The sequence below is a fragment of the Peromyscus leucopus genome, chromosome X (genome assembly GCF_004664715.2).
Source record: "Peromyscus leucopus breed LL Stock chromosome X, UCI_PerLeu_2.1, whole genome shotgun sequence".
NCBI classification, from domain to species: domain Eukaryota; kingdom Metazoa; phylum Chordata; class Mammalia; order Rodentia; family Cricetidae; genus Peromyscus; species Peromyscus leucopus.
Genome location: NC_051083.1, coordinates 94,053,018 through 94,069,818, shown reverse-complemented (window position 1 = coordinate 94,069,818; position 16,801 = coordinate 94,053,018). Strand labels below are relative to the sequence as shown.

The following is a 16,801-nucleotide window of genomic DNA, read 5'->3' as shown; positions in this document are numbered from 1 at the left end:
AATTAATCAAGAAGGCTTTCTGAACCCCACTCTCCTTCAAATCTTGTTTTAGACACTTGCTTGAGGTTGGTTTTTTTTTTTCCTTCGTTAATAAATAGAAGCAAGTGGCCACCTCTGTGTCTTGGCTTCCTGATTAACATTACCATTCCGGCTCACACAATTGGCATGGATCATTCTCTCCTAAATTCTCCACTGACATCTTTTCTCTGAGACTGTGATGAGTTGGAGGCCCTACAAATTTCTCAATCCCTATTCTCCAATATTGCTCTCTATTTCACGTCAAGGCAAGATATAAGGGCTGCTCCTATTTTACATCCAGTGGAAGGAAAACAAGGCTATATTTCAAACTCGCTCTCTCCTTCCTGAAATGATTCCATTCTAAGGGTATGCATGAAAAAAAAAGGCAGACAGCTTTGGGGAAATGCAGCTTTCAGTGCAGGATAATATCTTTTTCTTCAGAGTGTGAACTTGAATCACTTCATATTACCACACATAGAAAGTTGTTTTATCCTATTTCTATGTAAACTGAATCATTAGAGACAAAAGATGATACTTTTCTCTTTCACTTTCTCAAGCCCTCACCTTCAAAAACTCTTTAATTTCCTCAAGTTGAGTAGTAAAAAATTTCAACCGTAGACTTAGGAACAACTTCTATCAACGATGGCTTCAGTTTGGTTTTATTGTTAATTTTTTTTTTTCAACTAGCACCTTCCTGTTGCAAAGCTCATCTTCCATGTGTGTTTTCATGCTTACTAAAGCAGGATCAGATGCAAATCAAGATCTAGATGGAAACTGGCAAGTTGAACAGCCAGAAATATTCAGATGTGGTAACTTTCATTTTAGTGTGGACCAGAGAGAAAAAGAAATCTCCCAACTGACAGAACTAAACCAGTTTGTCACTTTTTTGATTCTTGTACTGGAGTTTGTTCAAATATTGTCATTGATTAGTGATATGTGCATAGTCCTCTGACAGCCATCACAAAAATCTAGCACTTAAGTACAATAAATGTATACACAAAAAGATGCTTCGAAATCAAACCTGTTCAATGTGCTGAACTAACCATCTATTTAATGGAATCTACAGTAAATTGGGCTGTAAATGGGAAGGGTTTTCTTTATAAGGCAGACACTCCTGGTTAGTTTAATAGGTTCAAAGGTTTGTTTAGCTACACTTTAAAAAAAAAAAAAGACGTGATGTTTTCATTTTACAATGTTCAGGTACTTAGACATATATTCACACATATGTCTATATAGAAATCTTATAATTGGATGCCTTTAGAGAAGAAAGATTACAATTTCCACAAAAGGTAAGATTATTTCCTTAGATAATTTTACCTGATACCCCTTAGATGCTCAAATTGAACATGGCCACACATGAACTTATACTCTCTGACCATCATTGCAAAAAAGAAAAAAAAATCGTTTCCTCTTTCAAATTTCCCTAAATGATGAATGTTCTTGCAAGCCTAGAAAGCGTTTATTATTTCAAATTCTGGGGGCCTCTAGAACATTTCCAACTAACTCCCTCCTCTCCTTGGAGAGCATCAACAATTTTGTATTTTTATTCATAGCATGGTGACTGGCACAAAATAGGTAATCAATAATGGCTAACAAAGTATTACTCAAACCAAAAGTAAGAAAGTACATAGTACTTATTGATTATTTATTTAACTGGGTTCTGAGTACTATGTTAAGCACTTTGTGTACATTATTCATTAAATTCTTTCAGACTGTGAATATGGTATTATTACTAGACCCATCCTACTTAGGAAAACGAGGCTCAGGGTCATTAGTAAGTCAACCAGAAACACAAAGCAAGAGCAGAAAGCAGTCTCCTGCCAATGTCTGTGCTTTTTCCCCCACACCTTTACTCTAATCATCTTTTACTTCCTTCACTGAAGTTATCTTGACTATTTACAAGAGGGGTTTTAAATGGCCTGCTTCCGCTTCTATATTCGTCTCTCCGTGTCCCTCTGAATCTGTCTGCCTCTCTGACTCCTTCCTCTCAGACTATCTCCATCTGACACTACGCTTCCATCACAACCCTTTCAGGGCTTCGAGCATTCCACAGTATCTGTGTTGAAAACTACCTAGGTCGGTCAGAAGCAATGCTGAAAGTCACTTCTACATGTTGACACCTATAGAAAATCAGTAAAGTCCCACTGTTCCTCTGCCTTAAGAGGGTGCTGTATAAACGCTTCTTTGTGGGGAAATGCCTTTTCAATTTCATATGAAACTCTAAAATGTGTTCCCAAATCAATACGACCCTTGAACCTCACTATGAAATTAAGCTTTGGAAAACACATTCTAGAACACAATTGCCTTATATAAAGTAAAATTAGGAGTTTTTTTTGTTTTGTTTTTCTTTTCCGGAGCTGAGGACTGAACCCAGGGCCTTGTGCTTGCTAGGCAAGCGCTCTACCACTGAGCTAAATCCCCAACCCCTAATTTAGGAGTTTTAACTAGGGGTTTCTGAACCTCCTAGAAATGTCTGCAGAGTACGTGCATGTCATATATATTTATTATCTTAAGAGGATTGTTCATAGCTTTCAACGGACTCTCAGAGGTGTCCTTAACAGTAAAGTCTAACATCAAAAACAAGCAAACAAAAGAATACAACAGAACGGATAGACAAAGTACAGAAAATTACTTATATAAGATACCCCTTATATTAATTTTACAGAACTGCAATCAGTTAAGATAGTTACTTAAGGTCACTGACGTTAGACTGAGGCTGACCTCTAACATCTGACCTTCCTACTTTTGTCTCCCAAGTGACAGGATGGGATGGTAAGCATGTGCTACCATGCCTGGTACTCCATTCTGTTTCATTTGATTAAGACACAGTAATACCATTAGCCAATTTGAGGGATTGAATAATTTTTGCAAGTTCCTCAAACATCTGTTTATTCATTTCTCATTTATTAAGGCTCCTGACTTTCATTAATCCTGTTTCAGCATATCTGCAACTATTCTCCATTTTCCCTACTTCCATTACTATTTAAGCATCATTACAATACCAATTACCTTTTTCACAGTTTTATTAAAAAATAAGTACTATCATTACAAAAAAGTAATTTGCCCAAGGTCATACTTGCTTGCAAATAGCACAGCAAATGTTCAAACTTAGAAAAGAAAAAACCTCTAGAAATAAACCCGTATATTTACAGCCAACTTATTTTTGACAAAGTTTCCAAGATAATTCAGCAAAGAAAGAATAATCTCAACAAATAGTTCCGGGAGAATTTCATCTCCATGTGCACAAGAAATGAAGTTAGAAACCCACCTTACAACACACAAAAACAATGCAAACTAGGTGTGGTGCTGTGTGTCTGTAATGCCAGCACTTGAGAGGTGAGGGGAAAGGATTATAGTGAGTTCAAGGCCACTCTGGACTACATAGGGAGATCTTGAGCTACACACACACACAAAAAAAATCTCAATTTACAAGATGGATAAATAAAAATGGATCAGTCATCTAAGTATAAGAACCAAAAGAGTAAAAGTCTTAGAAGAAAAGATTCCTGTAAATCTGAGATGACTTAGATTAGACATGAATTTTTAGATCACAGCAAAAGCACAATCAGCTAATACAGATAAATGCTACTTCATCCAAATTTAAACCTTTAGAGCTATAAACAACACCATTAGCAGAATGAAAAGGCAAAGGATCTTCCAAAGAAGATAAACAAATAGCCAGCAAACACATGAAAAGATACCCAACATCATTAGCCATTAGGGAAATGCAAACCAACCAAACAAACACACTAGAATAGCTATAATAATACAAAGCAAACAAAAAGAGAAAGTAGTGAGTGTCTGCCAGGATGTGAAGAAATTGAATCCCTCGTGTGTGTGTGTGTGTGTGTGTGTGTGTGTGTGTGTGTGTGTGTATTGTTGACACGAATGTACAATGGTGCAGCTGCTTTGGGAAGTAGTTTGGCATTTCCTTTAGAGTTAAATGTAAAGCTAACCTCTGATCAAGCAATTCCACTGCCAGGTATGTACCGAATAAAATAAAAAAATGTGTTCATTCAAAAACTCATGCACGCCAATGTTCACAGCAGCAATACTCATAGTAGCCAAGAAGGAAACAACCAAAGCCTGTCATCTAATATATGAATGATCAAAACATGGTTTATCCATAAGATAGAATAGAAGCAAGGGGAAGAGCTCAGTCCTGCCTCAACTTGATGTGCCATGCTTTGCTGAAGCCCATGGGAGGCCTGGCCCTTTTGGAAAGGGGAGAGAGACAAGGAATGGAAAGGGAGGGCAGTAGGTGGGAAGCATGGGGGGCACTTGGAGGAGAGGATGGAGGGGAAACTGTGGTTTGTATGTAAAATAAATGGGGAAAAAGTTATTTAATTAAAGTTAAAAAATTAAAAGTGAATAGAGTATTGATAAATGTTGCAATACGGATAATCCTTTAAAATATATTTTCAAATGAAAGAAGCCAACACAGAAATGTAGTATATTGTGTGATTCCCTTTATATGAAATTCCTAGAATAGGGAAACTCATAGGAATAAAAAGCATACTAGTAATACCTAGAGGAGGGAAGGAGTAGGTGTAACTACGTATATGTATGGACTTCCTTTCTGGGATTTCGACAGTTTTGACTCCTCTTGATAGCTTACTTCATTTTTTTCAGATAGAATCTCCTGCATCTCAGCAGACCTTGAACTCAATATGTAGCTAAGGATGACATTGAGCTCCTGATTCTCCTGCTTCACCTGCTTACTGCTGGAACTACAGGCCCACCACAATTCCCAGCTTGAATCGGTAACTTAAGTTGTTTTTCTAGGTCAGCAAGTCAGTCCCTATTCAGGGCTTGCAATGTCCTGAGACATCTACAATGTTCAACGAGTGTCAGAGAATTCTTAAGCTTCAGTTCTTTTTCACTTAAAAATTATTTAAATGACTGCTAAAAAAAAAAACACTTAATCTCTACCTACATCACAAAATGCTTTTAGCAGAGGAAGGTTTACAACAAAAAACAAAACAATGAGAAAATGTTGCAACTTCAGAGTTTTTAAATCACTGATATGTTTGGAATTAGAGGGTGCTAAAGATAACAAGACTGAATCTGGTAGAGTATGACCCAATGGCATGTAATCACGACACTTTCCCCAGAAAACACAATTGCTTGTCATAAAACACATTAATGAAATACACGAAATGGTAGAATCAACTGACATATTAAGAAATAAATGCCCATGTGCCTACAACCTAGAGTTTCCCTCCAGATGATTTAGTTCCCGGTACACAGACAAATGTGCATGTTCTTTTCTTTCCACTAGAAAATGATTCCTGCAGAGTTTATCTTCACTGTCTATCCTCTTCACTTTGAGCTTTGTTAAGAAATAGGAAGAAGAGAGGGGAAGGATGGGTTACCAGTGAAAGTAAACTTAGTGGTGAGGGATGACAAAGCTCTGTGCCTAGAGAGAAAACTCCCTCTATCCCCTCTTTCTCTTTCTTTTGAGACAGGGTCTCAATGAGTAACCTAGGCTAGGCTCTAACAATCCTCTTGCCTCAGTCTTCCAAGTGCTGAAATTAGTCATGCCCCGTCACTACTACCTAAAAGGAAGAGAAAATGCTTCAGTGAAAGTGATTAAGATTTCAAAACAGTACACACTTACAAGATGAAAAATTGATTCAAGTATTGCCCTCCAAACCTAGCATTAGCTAGCTCTGATCAAGAGTTATGATCAAGCCGGGCGGTGGTGGCGCACGCCTTTAATCCCAGCACTCGGGAGGCAGAGGCAGGCGGATCTCTGTGAGTTCGAGGCCAGCCTGGGCTCCAAAGTGAGTTCCAGGGAAGGCGCAAAGCTACACAGAGAAACCCTGTCTCAAAAAACCAAAAAAAAAAAAGAGTTATGATCAAGCAGCTGTGATCTGCACTTGACAGAATTCTATTATTTCCAATGCTGTTTGAACATAACTAAATACCTACTTAGCCCAACAACTAATAGCCTACATAGTGGCCATCTTCCAGATCTTCTGAGTATGGATCTGCTCTCTCTCTCTCTCTCTCTCTCTCTCTCTCTCTCTCTCTCTCTCTCTCTCTCTCTCTCTCACTCGAACTACAATCTACCCTTCTTCTCCTAGAAAAGCCATAAATGTAAAACTAAGCCTTACCTCTGGGCTGTTGATTAAGAAATGAGCTAGAGTTTTATTTTTAAAAAACAGTTATACCAAAACCATCCTTCAGGATATTATCATTAACTACCCATGAGACTCTCCTGAAAATATCAGAAACTATGCTTCTTCCTTGGAAGATGAACATGTAAGTCCAGGCTTAGTCTGTTTCTTCAAATGCAAACTGCTGTTCAAGTTGAACTAGGATCACTGGATAATCCTTTAAGATGCTTTCTAGATCACATATCCTATTATTATAGAGTTCTTTCTATTTATCATCTTGCAAAAAAAGAGATCTTGGATGCTATAAACGAGTACTAAAAACATGACTCTTATTTACAAGCGTAACTAGACAGGTTAAGAAGTGATAAACATTATCACCAAAGACACTAAAGAGACAAGGTGTATGACTGTCCCTTGGCTAAGCTAATGAAAAGTGTAGTAGATGTATTTACCCATTGTACCTCAAGGAAGATTATAATGAATGTTTCAGTGAACAACTAAAGGGGAGGGAATCCCTTGTGAATATTAACCAATGCAAACATCTTCTGAAACTGCAAAAGAAAACAACCAAATACAAGAACTTTATGATTAGTGAATGACTCATTCAAGTTCAGAGAAGATCTTTTGGAGCCCTGTGAATGTTGGTACATGGCTGTAATTCCAGCACTTGGGAAGCTGAAGCAGGAGGATCACAAATTATTTCAAAGACGGACTGATCTATATAATGATTTCAAAGCCAGACTGGGTTACAAAGCAACTGTCAAAAATTCTAACATAAAAATAGCCAATGCATAGAATTATCTATATTCTACATGATGAGGACTCAAAATAGAAGAAAAAAAATGGAGGTTAGGTCAATGACCATAATTAATTATAATAATAATCTTATATTTACATAGTAGTTTTATAGTTTTAAAAACCATTATTTCATTTTTTTTTTCGGTTTTTCGAGACAGGGTTTCTCTGTGTAGTTTTGCGCCTTTCCTGGAACTCACTTGGTAGCCCAGGCTGGCCTCGAACTCACAGAGATCCACCTGGCTCTGCCTCCCGAGTGCTGGGATTAAAGGCGTGCGCCACCACTGCCCGCTTCATTATTTCATTCTTATAATAGAGTCTTCTTGGAGTCTTATATCTAAACAGTGTTTGCTACCTTAGTGGTGGTAGGCAAAACATTTAAATTCATTAGACCACAGCTTCTTTATCTCTTTAATTAAAAGCACCTGTCGTATGCATAGCATAGGCTCTTGTGATGATCCAATGAGGATAAACTAAATTAACCTGTTTTTAAATTACATTTATTTGCATCACACACTCACACATGATATACCCGAAACACTTTTTTACAAGCTAATAACATTTGGAAATTCATCCCAAACATATAATTTACATGAGAGAGGACAATTACACTTCTCCACAAAATCCCAGGGAAACCGTGGGTTTAACTGTAGTGTGTCACTCATATGTCTTCCCATTTAGGCTAGAGTCCTCCTGAGGGGAGAATTATCTCTACTGTTTTCTTTTAGACTTCCTTCACACATTGAGAGAGCTCAGAACTGGAAGTTAATTACTGACCAGTACAGAGAACCTGATCCAGTTCCTGCCTAATAGGTATTAAAGCCTACTTAGCATTTTATAGTACATGAATTTAATGCTAATTCCTTCCAATAATTAGCTCCTAAACCTAACACTTCAAGTATTTTATATAATGTAGTCATCATTAAAATGGTTATCAAAACAGCAAAACCAAAAGTTCTAAGTCTGCCACAAATACAAAAGACTAATCAAAGTATGATCAAAATACATTGTATAAATATGAAATTTTCAAAGAATAAAAATATTATTTAAAAATGATTAATTGAAGTAACCAAAAATGGAGTTGCTGAGGTAACTTATAATGTTTGACAAGAATTATAAGTATAATTCATAACACCATTATGTTAGTGAAGATTACACTGGCAAAGTTATAAGGTTGGGGACCAAATAAAGAACAAACTTATTTACCTATGCTACTAGTACAGATGTTCATCCATTTTAAGACTGAATTTCCAATCCTCTCTTTTTCAATGAAATTTTTTAAAAATATTAAGTGATTTTTAAAGTATTTAGTGGTCTACCAGGATAGGCAGTCATTTCCACTTCTACATAATAAAACTTGTAATGTATGTATGTAGGGCATTCTATTGAAAGTTAGGCTGCAAGGACCCCAAGTTCTGGTCAGTAACAAGGGACAGAAAACAGAGGCCTATTTTAAATCAAGCTTCTACTCTCCGGGGAACCACATGGATCCTAGCAACACTGAACAAAAGACTATAGACACAGTGATAGAGGATTCTGGACTAGAAACCGTTTTTCTATCTCTGGACTGTACATATATATACATGCACACATTTTGCTCTCCTGAATTAACATTGTCTTCCATGCCTACATATTATGTTCTTATCAGAACAAATTGAAAATATTGGGATTTTAGATTTCAGGAAGAGTTTTCATTATATAATGGGTTTGTTATCGGATCATCTGGTCTCTGTAAGAGGATGATCCAGAGCCAGAGGATACTGTTCATCAACAACCAGAGGACTCTGACCTGCAGAAAGAGGCTGAGACCAAGCCCAAGGTCAGGCAAGCAGAATTCTGTGGAGAGACAAGAACCCACACTTTTCTAACCCATTTTATGCTGAACCAACATCATAGTGTATATTCTATTCAGGCAAATCTCCCATAGAGCAAATGATGATGGGATGTCATCACGTTTTTGTTTGTTTGTTTGTTTGTTTTCAAAATCCCTCTGCCATGTTTACTTGAAGCATCTTATGTCATCTAGTAGCCACCTCAGTTTACAGGTCTTCTAGGGAAAAATAGAGGATCTGCAAGTTTGACTACCAAAAATGTTATGTGATTATGGTCATAAAAAACAAAAAGATGAAAAAGCAGCAGACAGAAAAAGCCACAGAACACAAACCTCTTCAGCTCACAGAAAACTGTCAGTAGAGTTTTGGTATGTGAAAATGGGTGACGACACATCTATCAGCCCTTGAAGGGGAGGAGAGAGGGTAAAGGGGTCTAGCAATCTGCACAGGGCAGATAATTAAGGAGGATTTTCTTCTCTTGCCACCCCTCATCTGAACTTCTCACTTGATACTATGCTTCAACACAGAAAGAAGCACTTTCCTAGCCTCCTCTGTGTCCCACTCAGTGATGAACACAGTATTTGTTGAGGATCCAGAAATAGAGACAGTTAGCACAATACAGACTTTGTACCAAAATTTCAAAAAGTGGCTCTATTTAGGGCCAGTGAGACGGCTCAGCTAGTAAGATCGCTGGCCACCAAGACTGACAACCTGAGTTTGATCCACAGAACCCATGTGGTGGAAGGAAGGAACTGATTTCTACACGTTTTCCTCTAACTTCCACAAGCACACTACGGCACACATTCATGTTGATATGCACACACATGTGCACAAATAAATAAGTGTAAAAATTGAAGTAACTGCCTTTAAAAGCTCTTGAACTGTGTTATATCCATTAGGACATGTTACACCTCATACTTTGATGATACACTGGACATTCAGCTTAAGGAGGCACATCATAGACTCAAAGCTTTCTTTTGCACAAAAGACAGAAGGAAAACTCAACACTAAATGGAGTTGGAGCACACTCAGGCTTCTTCTAGCAGCTGAGTCCCATGGCTAACAGCTAGAAATTCAGCAAGATCTATGAACACACAAAAACAAGCAGTTATCTCTAAAAACAGCCATCTGAGACATAATTTTGTACCTCATCCCTGTCGTTGCCTTTAGGGTTCTACCTTCCTGTTGAAAAAGAGAAATTTTAGTTCTAAAGGACCTGACAACCAAAGACAGTATTCTTTCCTCTTCGTCAAGCCAATGATGTTTGCTGAGTGATTAAAAAAAAAAAAAAATCTTCTGTAGTTTCCTTCTTAATTGTGGTGTCAGCAGATTTTATGGGAGGAGGGAATGGAAAGGTTCACTACTCAGAACACTAGTTGGACATAATTATGAGACTCCACTGGCACTATTTTAAGATCTGCAAGTTGGAGCAAGTTGCCCTGTTCTTAGAGGAAGGATTAACCAAACCAATTTTATCTAAGTCGATTTGCACTGTTCAGATGATCTGTTTGTGAAGCAACCATGTCACTCCTATTTGCAACAGTGCCTCGCAGAAGTGGTCTTGCAAGGTACAACATGCTAGGTAGGAATCCCAGTATTTATGAAAGTAAATAGGAGAAAGAGCCCTCCATGGCCCATAACCTCTCTTCCTACTCCACACATCACACTCTCCCACCCTAGCCCTGTCCCATGGAGCTGTAAGTAGAGTTCAGCATAGGACAAATATGAGCCCCAAATACTGGGTCATGCCTGGGGCCTCAACCCAGCCAGCAGAGGCCTCTGTACTAAATTAAAGGTGCTTTAAAAAATATTGACTCATTGCTGCAAGGTGCTAATCATACTTGTATAGCCAGACCTAAAACTATCTATGCCACTTTTTATTGGGCATTAACTAACTGCCCCCATGTTGGCTAAAAATGGGTGAGGTTGTATATTCAAATGAGTCTGACTCAGATTGTTAGGTTAGAGCGCAATCAATATGATTAATGACTGGACTTAAAATCATCACCATTACTTTCTATGCCTAATTGTATATGTTTCCATTCAGTTACGCATACATTTGGTGAAACAAATTGACTTAAGGTCTAAATTACAATGGCAATTTGAATCCCAAGGGGACTAATAATGGCAAATTAAGGTTTCTGTAAATTAGTGTTCCCGTTTATACCCAGTCAACCCAGTAACCCAATAAGGGATAAATGAAGTGCTTTCATTGAAAAGTATAATGCTGAGGTTTATAGAATCCTTTTATCTTCAAAGGACCAAGCCAATACTCACAATACCCAGTACATAATATTATGCCTTTTATGCAAGTGCAGCAACTGTGAAAGAAAAAGGTCATACAAATGTCCAAAGGCCGTAAAGCCAATGCAACCTCACATTTGGAATGGACTCTCTGATCTTCTTGGCTCCAAGACTTGTGCTTCAACCACATGAATCAAGTTTTGTAAGAAACAATCAAGAGAAATTTAATTCACATTATGAGTCTGCATTAAGTTAATTGATTGAGCAGTAATATATAAAAATAGCAAAGACTGACTCTCCCTCAGGGCAGTGATGAGTGGGGAGGAGGTTAAAAAAAAAAAGGTGTGTGTGTGTGGGGGGGGGTTAATCCAGAGTATAGCAAAAGCTCTGTAAGCCGAAGTGAGGAATATGAACTCTCTATTTGGCAACCCATCTCCTATTGGAATATTACCAGAAATCTGTTTCGATTTCAGAGAGGAAGTAGAATGGGATTAAAATCAGCCCTTATGGTTCAATTTGAGAATCGGATTAATTGATCCCCACTCAACAGTTGTCTATTATTACAGTTTCCAGTGTTTTCCTTTATAAATACTCCCCCTCGGAGACACACAACTGCCATTCACCAGCCCCACCGCCAGCAATCTTCAAAAAAAAAAAAAAAAAAAAAAAAGCAAAGTGATTCAAAAGCAAGAATCTGCGTTGCTGGATGTGCACAGGTTGATAGAGCAAAGCTGAGAGTGCGGGGACTCTGGTGAGAGATCTGGGTGGGCAAATGTTGGGAGGCAGGAATAAGAGACATAATAGCGACAGTGCATAAGGAGTGCGGAAGAGAGCGAAAAGTGAGGAGTCCGATCATCTCAGGGTCCTAATTTCCTGCTCGAAATAGAAATGCGTCCAAAATAAATATATAATGTGCTGCTGCACGTGAAGTGCGAAATAACCTAAACCAGCTCATCACCAGTAATGTTAGAGTAAATCTGCTCTGCCGTTATTTACTTAATTCTTACGAACCCAAAATGGAAAAGCCTCCCATGTCCCTGCTTCAGTAGCCGTGTGTCCTGTGAACACGCTCAAGTTTTCCCTCTCCCCCACGGCGCTGCTTTCACAGCTAGGCCAGAAATAAGGAACCACCGGGACAGAGACTTGAAGATCCTTTCCCCAGTGAAAAGGGGATTAAGTTTCTCCCGGGATCCCACCGGCCGGGTGTCCGCAGCATCGCAGGCTGCTGCGCCAGCACCGCCGAACAAACCGCCAACCCAGGGGTGCCGCCCGGGCCGAGGACGCCGTGGATTGCGGGAGCGTGGGAAGGCGGCTGCGCCCTTTCCCAGACTTGCGCCCAGGCGCCAGGAGAGCCGCTCCACTGCTTTCTCCCGGCTTGGCCTGGCCAAGCGGGAGGCCTCGGGCCGTTCCCCTGCCTGGGATCTAGGAGTGCAAACTCCTTCCCACGAGGGCAGCGGCAGGAACCCAGGTCACCACAGTGTGACAGACACCCTGGGCCCCGCTACTGCCGCCTGGAGCCTTGCAGACCCGGTCTCCCCGTCTCCCCCCTCCTCCCCCCTTCCCGCCGAGCCCGGGTGTCCTCGGCCAGCGCCGGCCCCGGCAGCACCTGAAGAGCAACCGGAGCCGGAGCCGAGCCCCGGCGGGCGGCGACACTAGACCCCCCCCCCAGGGCCGCGGCGAGGGGACGCGTTTTACCCATATTGTTCCCGGGTGCCAGCCATCTCCTACGCGCGCCTGAGAGCGCCGGGCGCTCGCCGGCCTCCGCAGCAAGCTGGCTTGGGCTCCCGTGCGAGCTCCCGGGCCGCTGTCGCTGCCGCCGCCGCCACCACCACTCTAGGCCGCCGCCCGCCTTCGCTGCTGCAGCCGCCGCCGCCGCCGCCGCCGCCGCCGCCGCGCAGCAGCCGGGATCCGCCAGCCCGCGCGCCCCACAGGGGACAGCACGGAGACCGAGACGTTCCCGCGTCTGGGTCTCCCGGGCGAAACTTAGGAGTTTTCGCCTCTCAGTCCAGAGGCAGCACCATGACACCACCGCAGCACCACACTGTCATTTCCGCCGCCGCAGAGGGGGGAAAAAAGGCAATCCCTTCGAAAGGAGGGTGGAGTGGGGGCAAGCGGAGCCGAAGCTGACACCCCGAGGGAGCACTGGGAGGGGCCCGGGCAGAAGGGGCGCTGGGCCACCTTCCTAGGCTCACCTTCCGCCGCCCCGCCACTCCCAGCTCCCCGAGCCCCTCCTCTGGAGGCGCGCTTACATGTTTTCTCCCCTGGCAGGAGTGACCGGAGAAACCTGAGCAAGCAAAGGCAGCGGGTGGGTGGGGTTCAGATTACTACTGTACCTACCAGCTGATTCCAGCAGCCTTTTCTCCAGCGCCCTGTCATCTTGATGGAAGACACAGGGAGAAGGGGCCTGAGCAGGCGTGTGTGTGTGTGTGTGTGTGTGTGTGTGTGTGTGTGTGTGTGTGTGTGTGTGTGTGTGTGTGTGTTGTGCGTGTGTCTGCGGGCGGGTACTACGTGTGAAGTGCAGAGGGAAGACTATGGCCAAACTCTTCTCCCACCCACCACCCACTACCTCCACAAACCCCCAGATTAGAGCAAGGAAAAGGCCGTTACACCCGCCAATGAGAAGAGTCTGCCTGGATCCTCCACACAGGTCCTACTGGTGAAGCTGTTCTATGCAAAGTTAACTAGAAAGTAAAACAAAAATAGTGGAGACAGAGAAGGGCAGACAATTGAAGGAAACCCAACCCCTTTTTCTTTTTACAAAGGGAGAATGGCTGTGTTCTATTGGCCTTGGGCACAAGTTGTTGGGGTGGATTCAAACCCTAAAAGTGTATGGTGGGTAAGATTTCTTTTGCACCTTCAGATCCTTGACCAACAAGACAAGATGGCCATTAACAAGAGGTCAATGAGGCAGATGCTAGCCATCCAGGAATTCGATGTCACTAGTAAGATGATAGGTCCATTTGCAACCCAGGAGCCTCCCATTGCTTAGGAGTCAGCCTGCCTATTGACCTATCATTGGCTCAAAGACCACTGCTCCACTTAAGGTGGATGAGAGAAGGAAGCTGCTCCAGAGGATACTGTTTTGAGCTCCACTCAAAAAGAGAGAAGAGGAAAGCAATCAGAAAACAGTCCTTCTCACGTGAGCCTCCTGTTATAGTGCTTGAGAACAAATCCAGAAAAAAAAAAAAAATGAAGGTAGTTGGGTGTGTCCTGTCCGGGAACCAATAGCAGTCAGCCAACAGCGCTGTTAAACAGTGTGCTAGAGAACTCTGGAGTGGAAATGAAGGGGAAAACCCAATCACATTACCTTAAGGGAAGTGCAGCACTGGGAGATGTGAAACCTAATGCGTCATACCCAAGCACAGACAAGAAAAGCAAATGACAAACGAGACTACAGAGCACCTAACACCTACGCAGCAGAGCACACAATCAACACAGTTGGGAATGGGAGAAAATACTGGAAAACCATATATATATATATATAGAATATATATAGAATATAGAATATATAGAATATATAAAGGAGTCCTGTGTTTTAAAATGGGCAAAGGACAAAGGGATGGGTATTTCTCAAAAAGGGGGGGATAGTAGATAATAAGATGTTCAACATGACTATCCACCAGGAAAATGCAAAATAAAATGATGGGGGCAATTCTAGGGATTTGTTGCATAGGGTTGATAATATATACTGTATCCTGGGAAATGGTCAGAGGAGTAAATTCTATGCCATGGGACTTGTGGCACAAAGAAACACTTGATTATTTTTTTTTTCTTTTAGTTAATGAGTCAGAAACGTCTGCTGATTCTGGCATAGCAGAGTGGGCAAATGTACTACATAAGTGTTAAAAAATAATTCTATGTATATTTGGTGTGTGTGTGCTCTATACAGACATTTGTCTAGAGTTAGTCTGCCTGCTGAGGGACCTAGGATATTAGTGGGGGAAAAGGTAAGTACAAAACTGGGTGTGATATGCTCCTAGCAAGTGGTGAGAAAAGAAAGGAGGTACTTTGTATATACGTACGTGGTCTCTGTAAAGATACCTCAGAAACTGGTTGTGCTGGTTACCTGGAGGTCAGTCCTAGGAGGGAAAATGTGTTAGTCAGCTCTCTGTCACTGTGATGAAAATCTGAGAAACAATTTAGGAGGAAAGATTTGTTTGGGATTAGGATTTCAGAATGTTCGGTCCATAGTCACTGGTCCTACAGTTTGTGAGCCTACAGTGAAGTAGAACATTATGATGGAGTAAAGTAGCTTGCCTCATAGGAAGGAGCAAGGAGAGAGAAGGAAGAAGAGAAGGGTAGGAAGAAGAGTTCAGAGTCCCCGTATACCATTGGAGGGCACGCACCCCAAGGGCCTACTTCCTATAATACCCAGGTCCCACCTTGAGTTTCTACCACCTCCCAATAATCCTTTAAACCATGCATGCATCAATGGACAAATCAATTGAGGATGTTAAAGTTCATTCCTGAAGGCCCACCTCTGAACATTGATTGGTCCAGTGAGGACAAAGCCTTCAATGCATAAGCTCTTCGGGGAATGTTTCAGACCCAAACCATGACAGGCAGCATCCAGTATTGTATATGTTGTTTAGTATTTCTCAAACTTTTTCATTGAATTTTTACAATTAATTTAAAAGAGGAAGGATCATAGAGATAGAATGACAGTTACTAGGGGCCAGGGGCAGGAGGGAATGAGGAGTTGTTTAAAGCATACATGGTTTCCGTCTGGGATTTTGAAATTTTTCTACAAATAATTTCTTTCATGAAAGTACTTACTGCAACTAATTGAACCTGAAAAGTAGTTAAAGTGGCACATTGTATGTTATGTATATTCTACCACAGAAAACAAGTGAAAAAAGAGGAAGTATACTGAACAAGTGTAAATCATTCCCACTTGTGTGAGCAAATTATATGTGTGTCACCACATGTATAGAAGAGTCCAGTAACACCCTGTACACAATGTGAACCTAGAACTAACGTTAGTATTTATGGAAATCTTTTGATAACTGCATATTCTGCATTAAGAATTTGTTTTGAGCCGGGGGGGGGGGCAGTGGTGCATGCCTTTAATCCCAGCACTTGGGAGGCAGAACCAGGCGGATCTCTGTGAGTTTGAGGCCAGCCTGGTCTACAGAGTGAGATCCAAGACAGGCACTAAAACTGCACAAAGAAAATCTGTCTTGAACCCCACCCCCCAAAAAAGAATTTGTTTTGAGACTAGCATGGTGGCACATACCTTTGATCTCAGCACTCCTCGGGAGGCTGAGGCAGGAGGATCTCTGTGAGTTGAAGGCCACCTTGGTCTACAGAGCAAGTTCCAGGACAGCTAGAGCTATTACACAGAGAAATTCTGTCTCTAAAATACAAAAAAAAGGGGAGGGGAGGAGAAAATGCTGTTTGATAGTTTAAAACAAAACAGAAAAAGTATATCTACAAAAAAAAATTGAGTCACAAATTGAAGAGAGAAATCAGTTGGGCCCTGCGAATTGTTCTTCAGTCTCACTTGGTAAGATCCCCACAGAGCAATGGAGACTTTTCTAAAAGGTAAAGAAATGACCACTTGCATTAGGCATGTACCTGAGTAAATCTAGCTCACTCTTGGCGGAACTGACAGCAAAGGAGATTTGCCTTTAATGGCTTTTCTCACCTTTTAGAAATGAGCCCATCCTTTGAATTTTAGCCCTCTCCCATGCACCTGGGTTTCCAGTGTTTCAGAAAGGGGCCCTGGCTTACCAGAGCTCTGTACAGAACTTCCCTCCAAGGGAACGTTCTGGACCTTTCCTTTCCCTC

At 41.4% G+C, this 16,801-nt stretch overlaps 1 protein-coding gene across 4 annotated transcripts in view; it reads right to left on the bottom strand.

The window, feature by feature from the left end:
• Mid2 (midline 2) overlaps positions 1-13,471 on the bottom strand; it is a 109,363-nt gene extending 95,892 nt beyond the window's left edge. The window contains exon 1 of one of the 4 annotated variants that reach the window (XM_028895146.1): positions 13,349-13,471. Coding sequence is in view for 2 of the 4 variants with exons in the window: in XM_028895143.2 (XP_028750976.1) it covers positions 12,707-12,710 (4 nt within the window). In the remaining 2 variants the exon portion in view is untranslated. Of the gene's footprint in view, positions 1-12,706; positions 13,278-13,348 lie in introns of those variants that run through there. The other 3 variants (XM_028895147.2, XM_028895143.2, XM_028895145.2) reach the window with 3 other exon arrangements.
• Between the last annotated feature and the right edge of the window lie 3,330 nt (positions 13,472-16,801).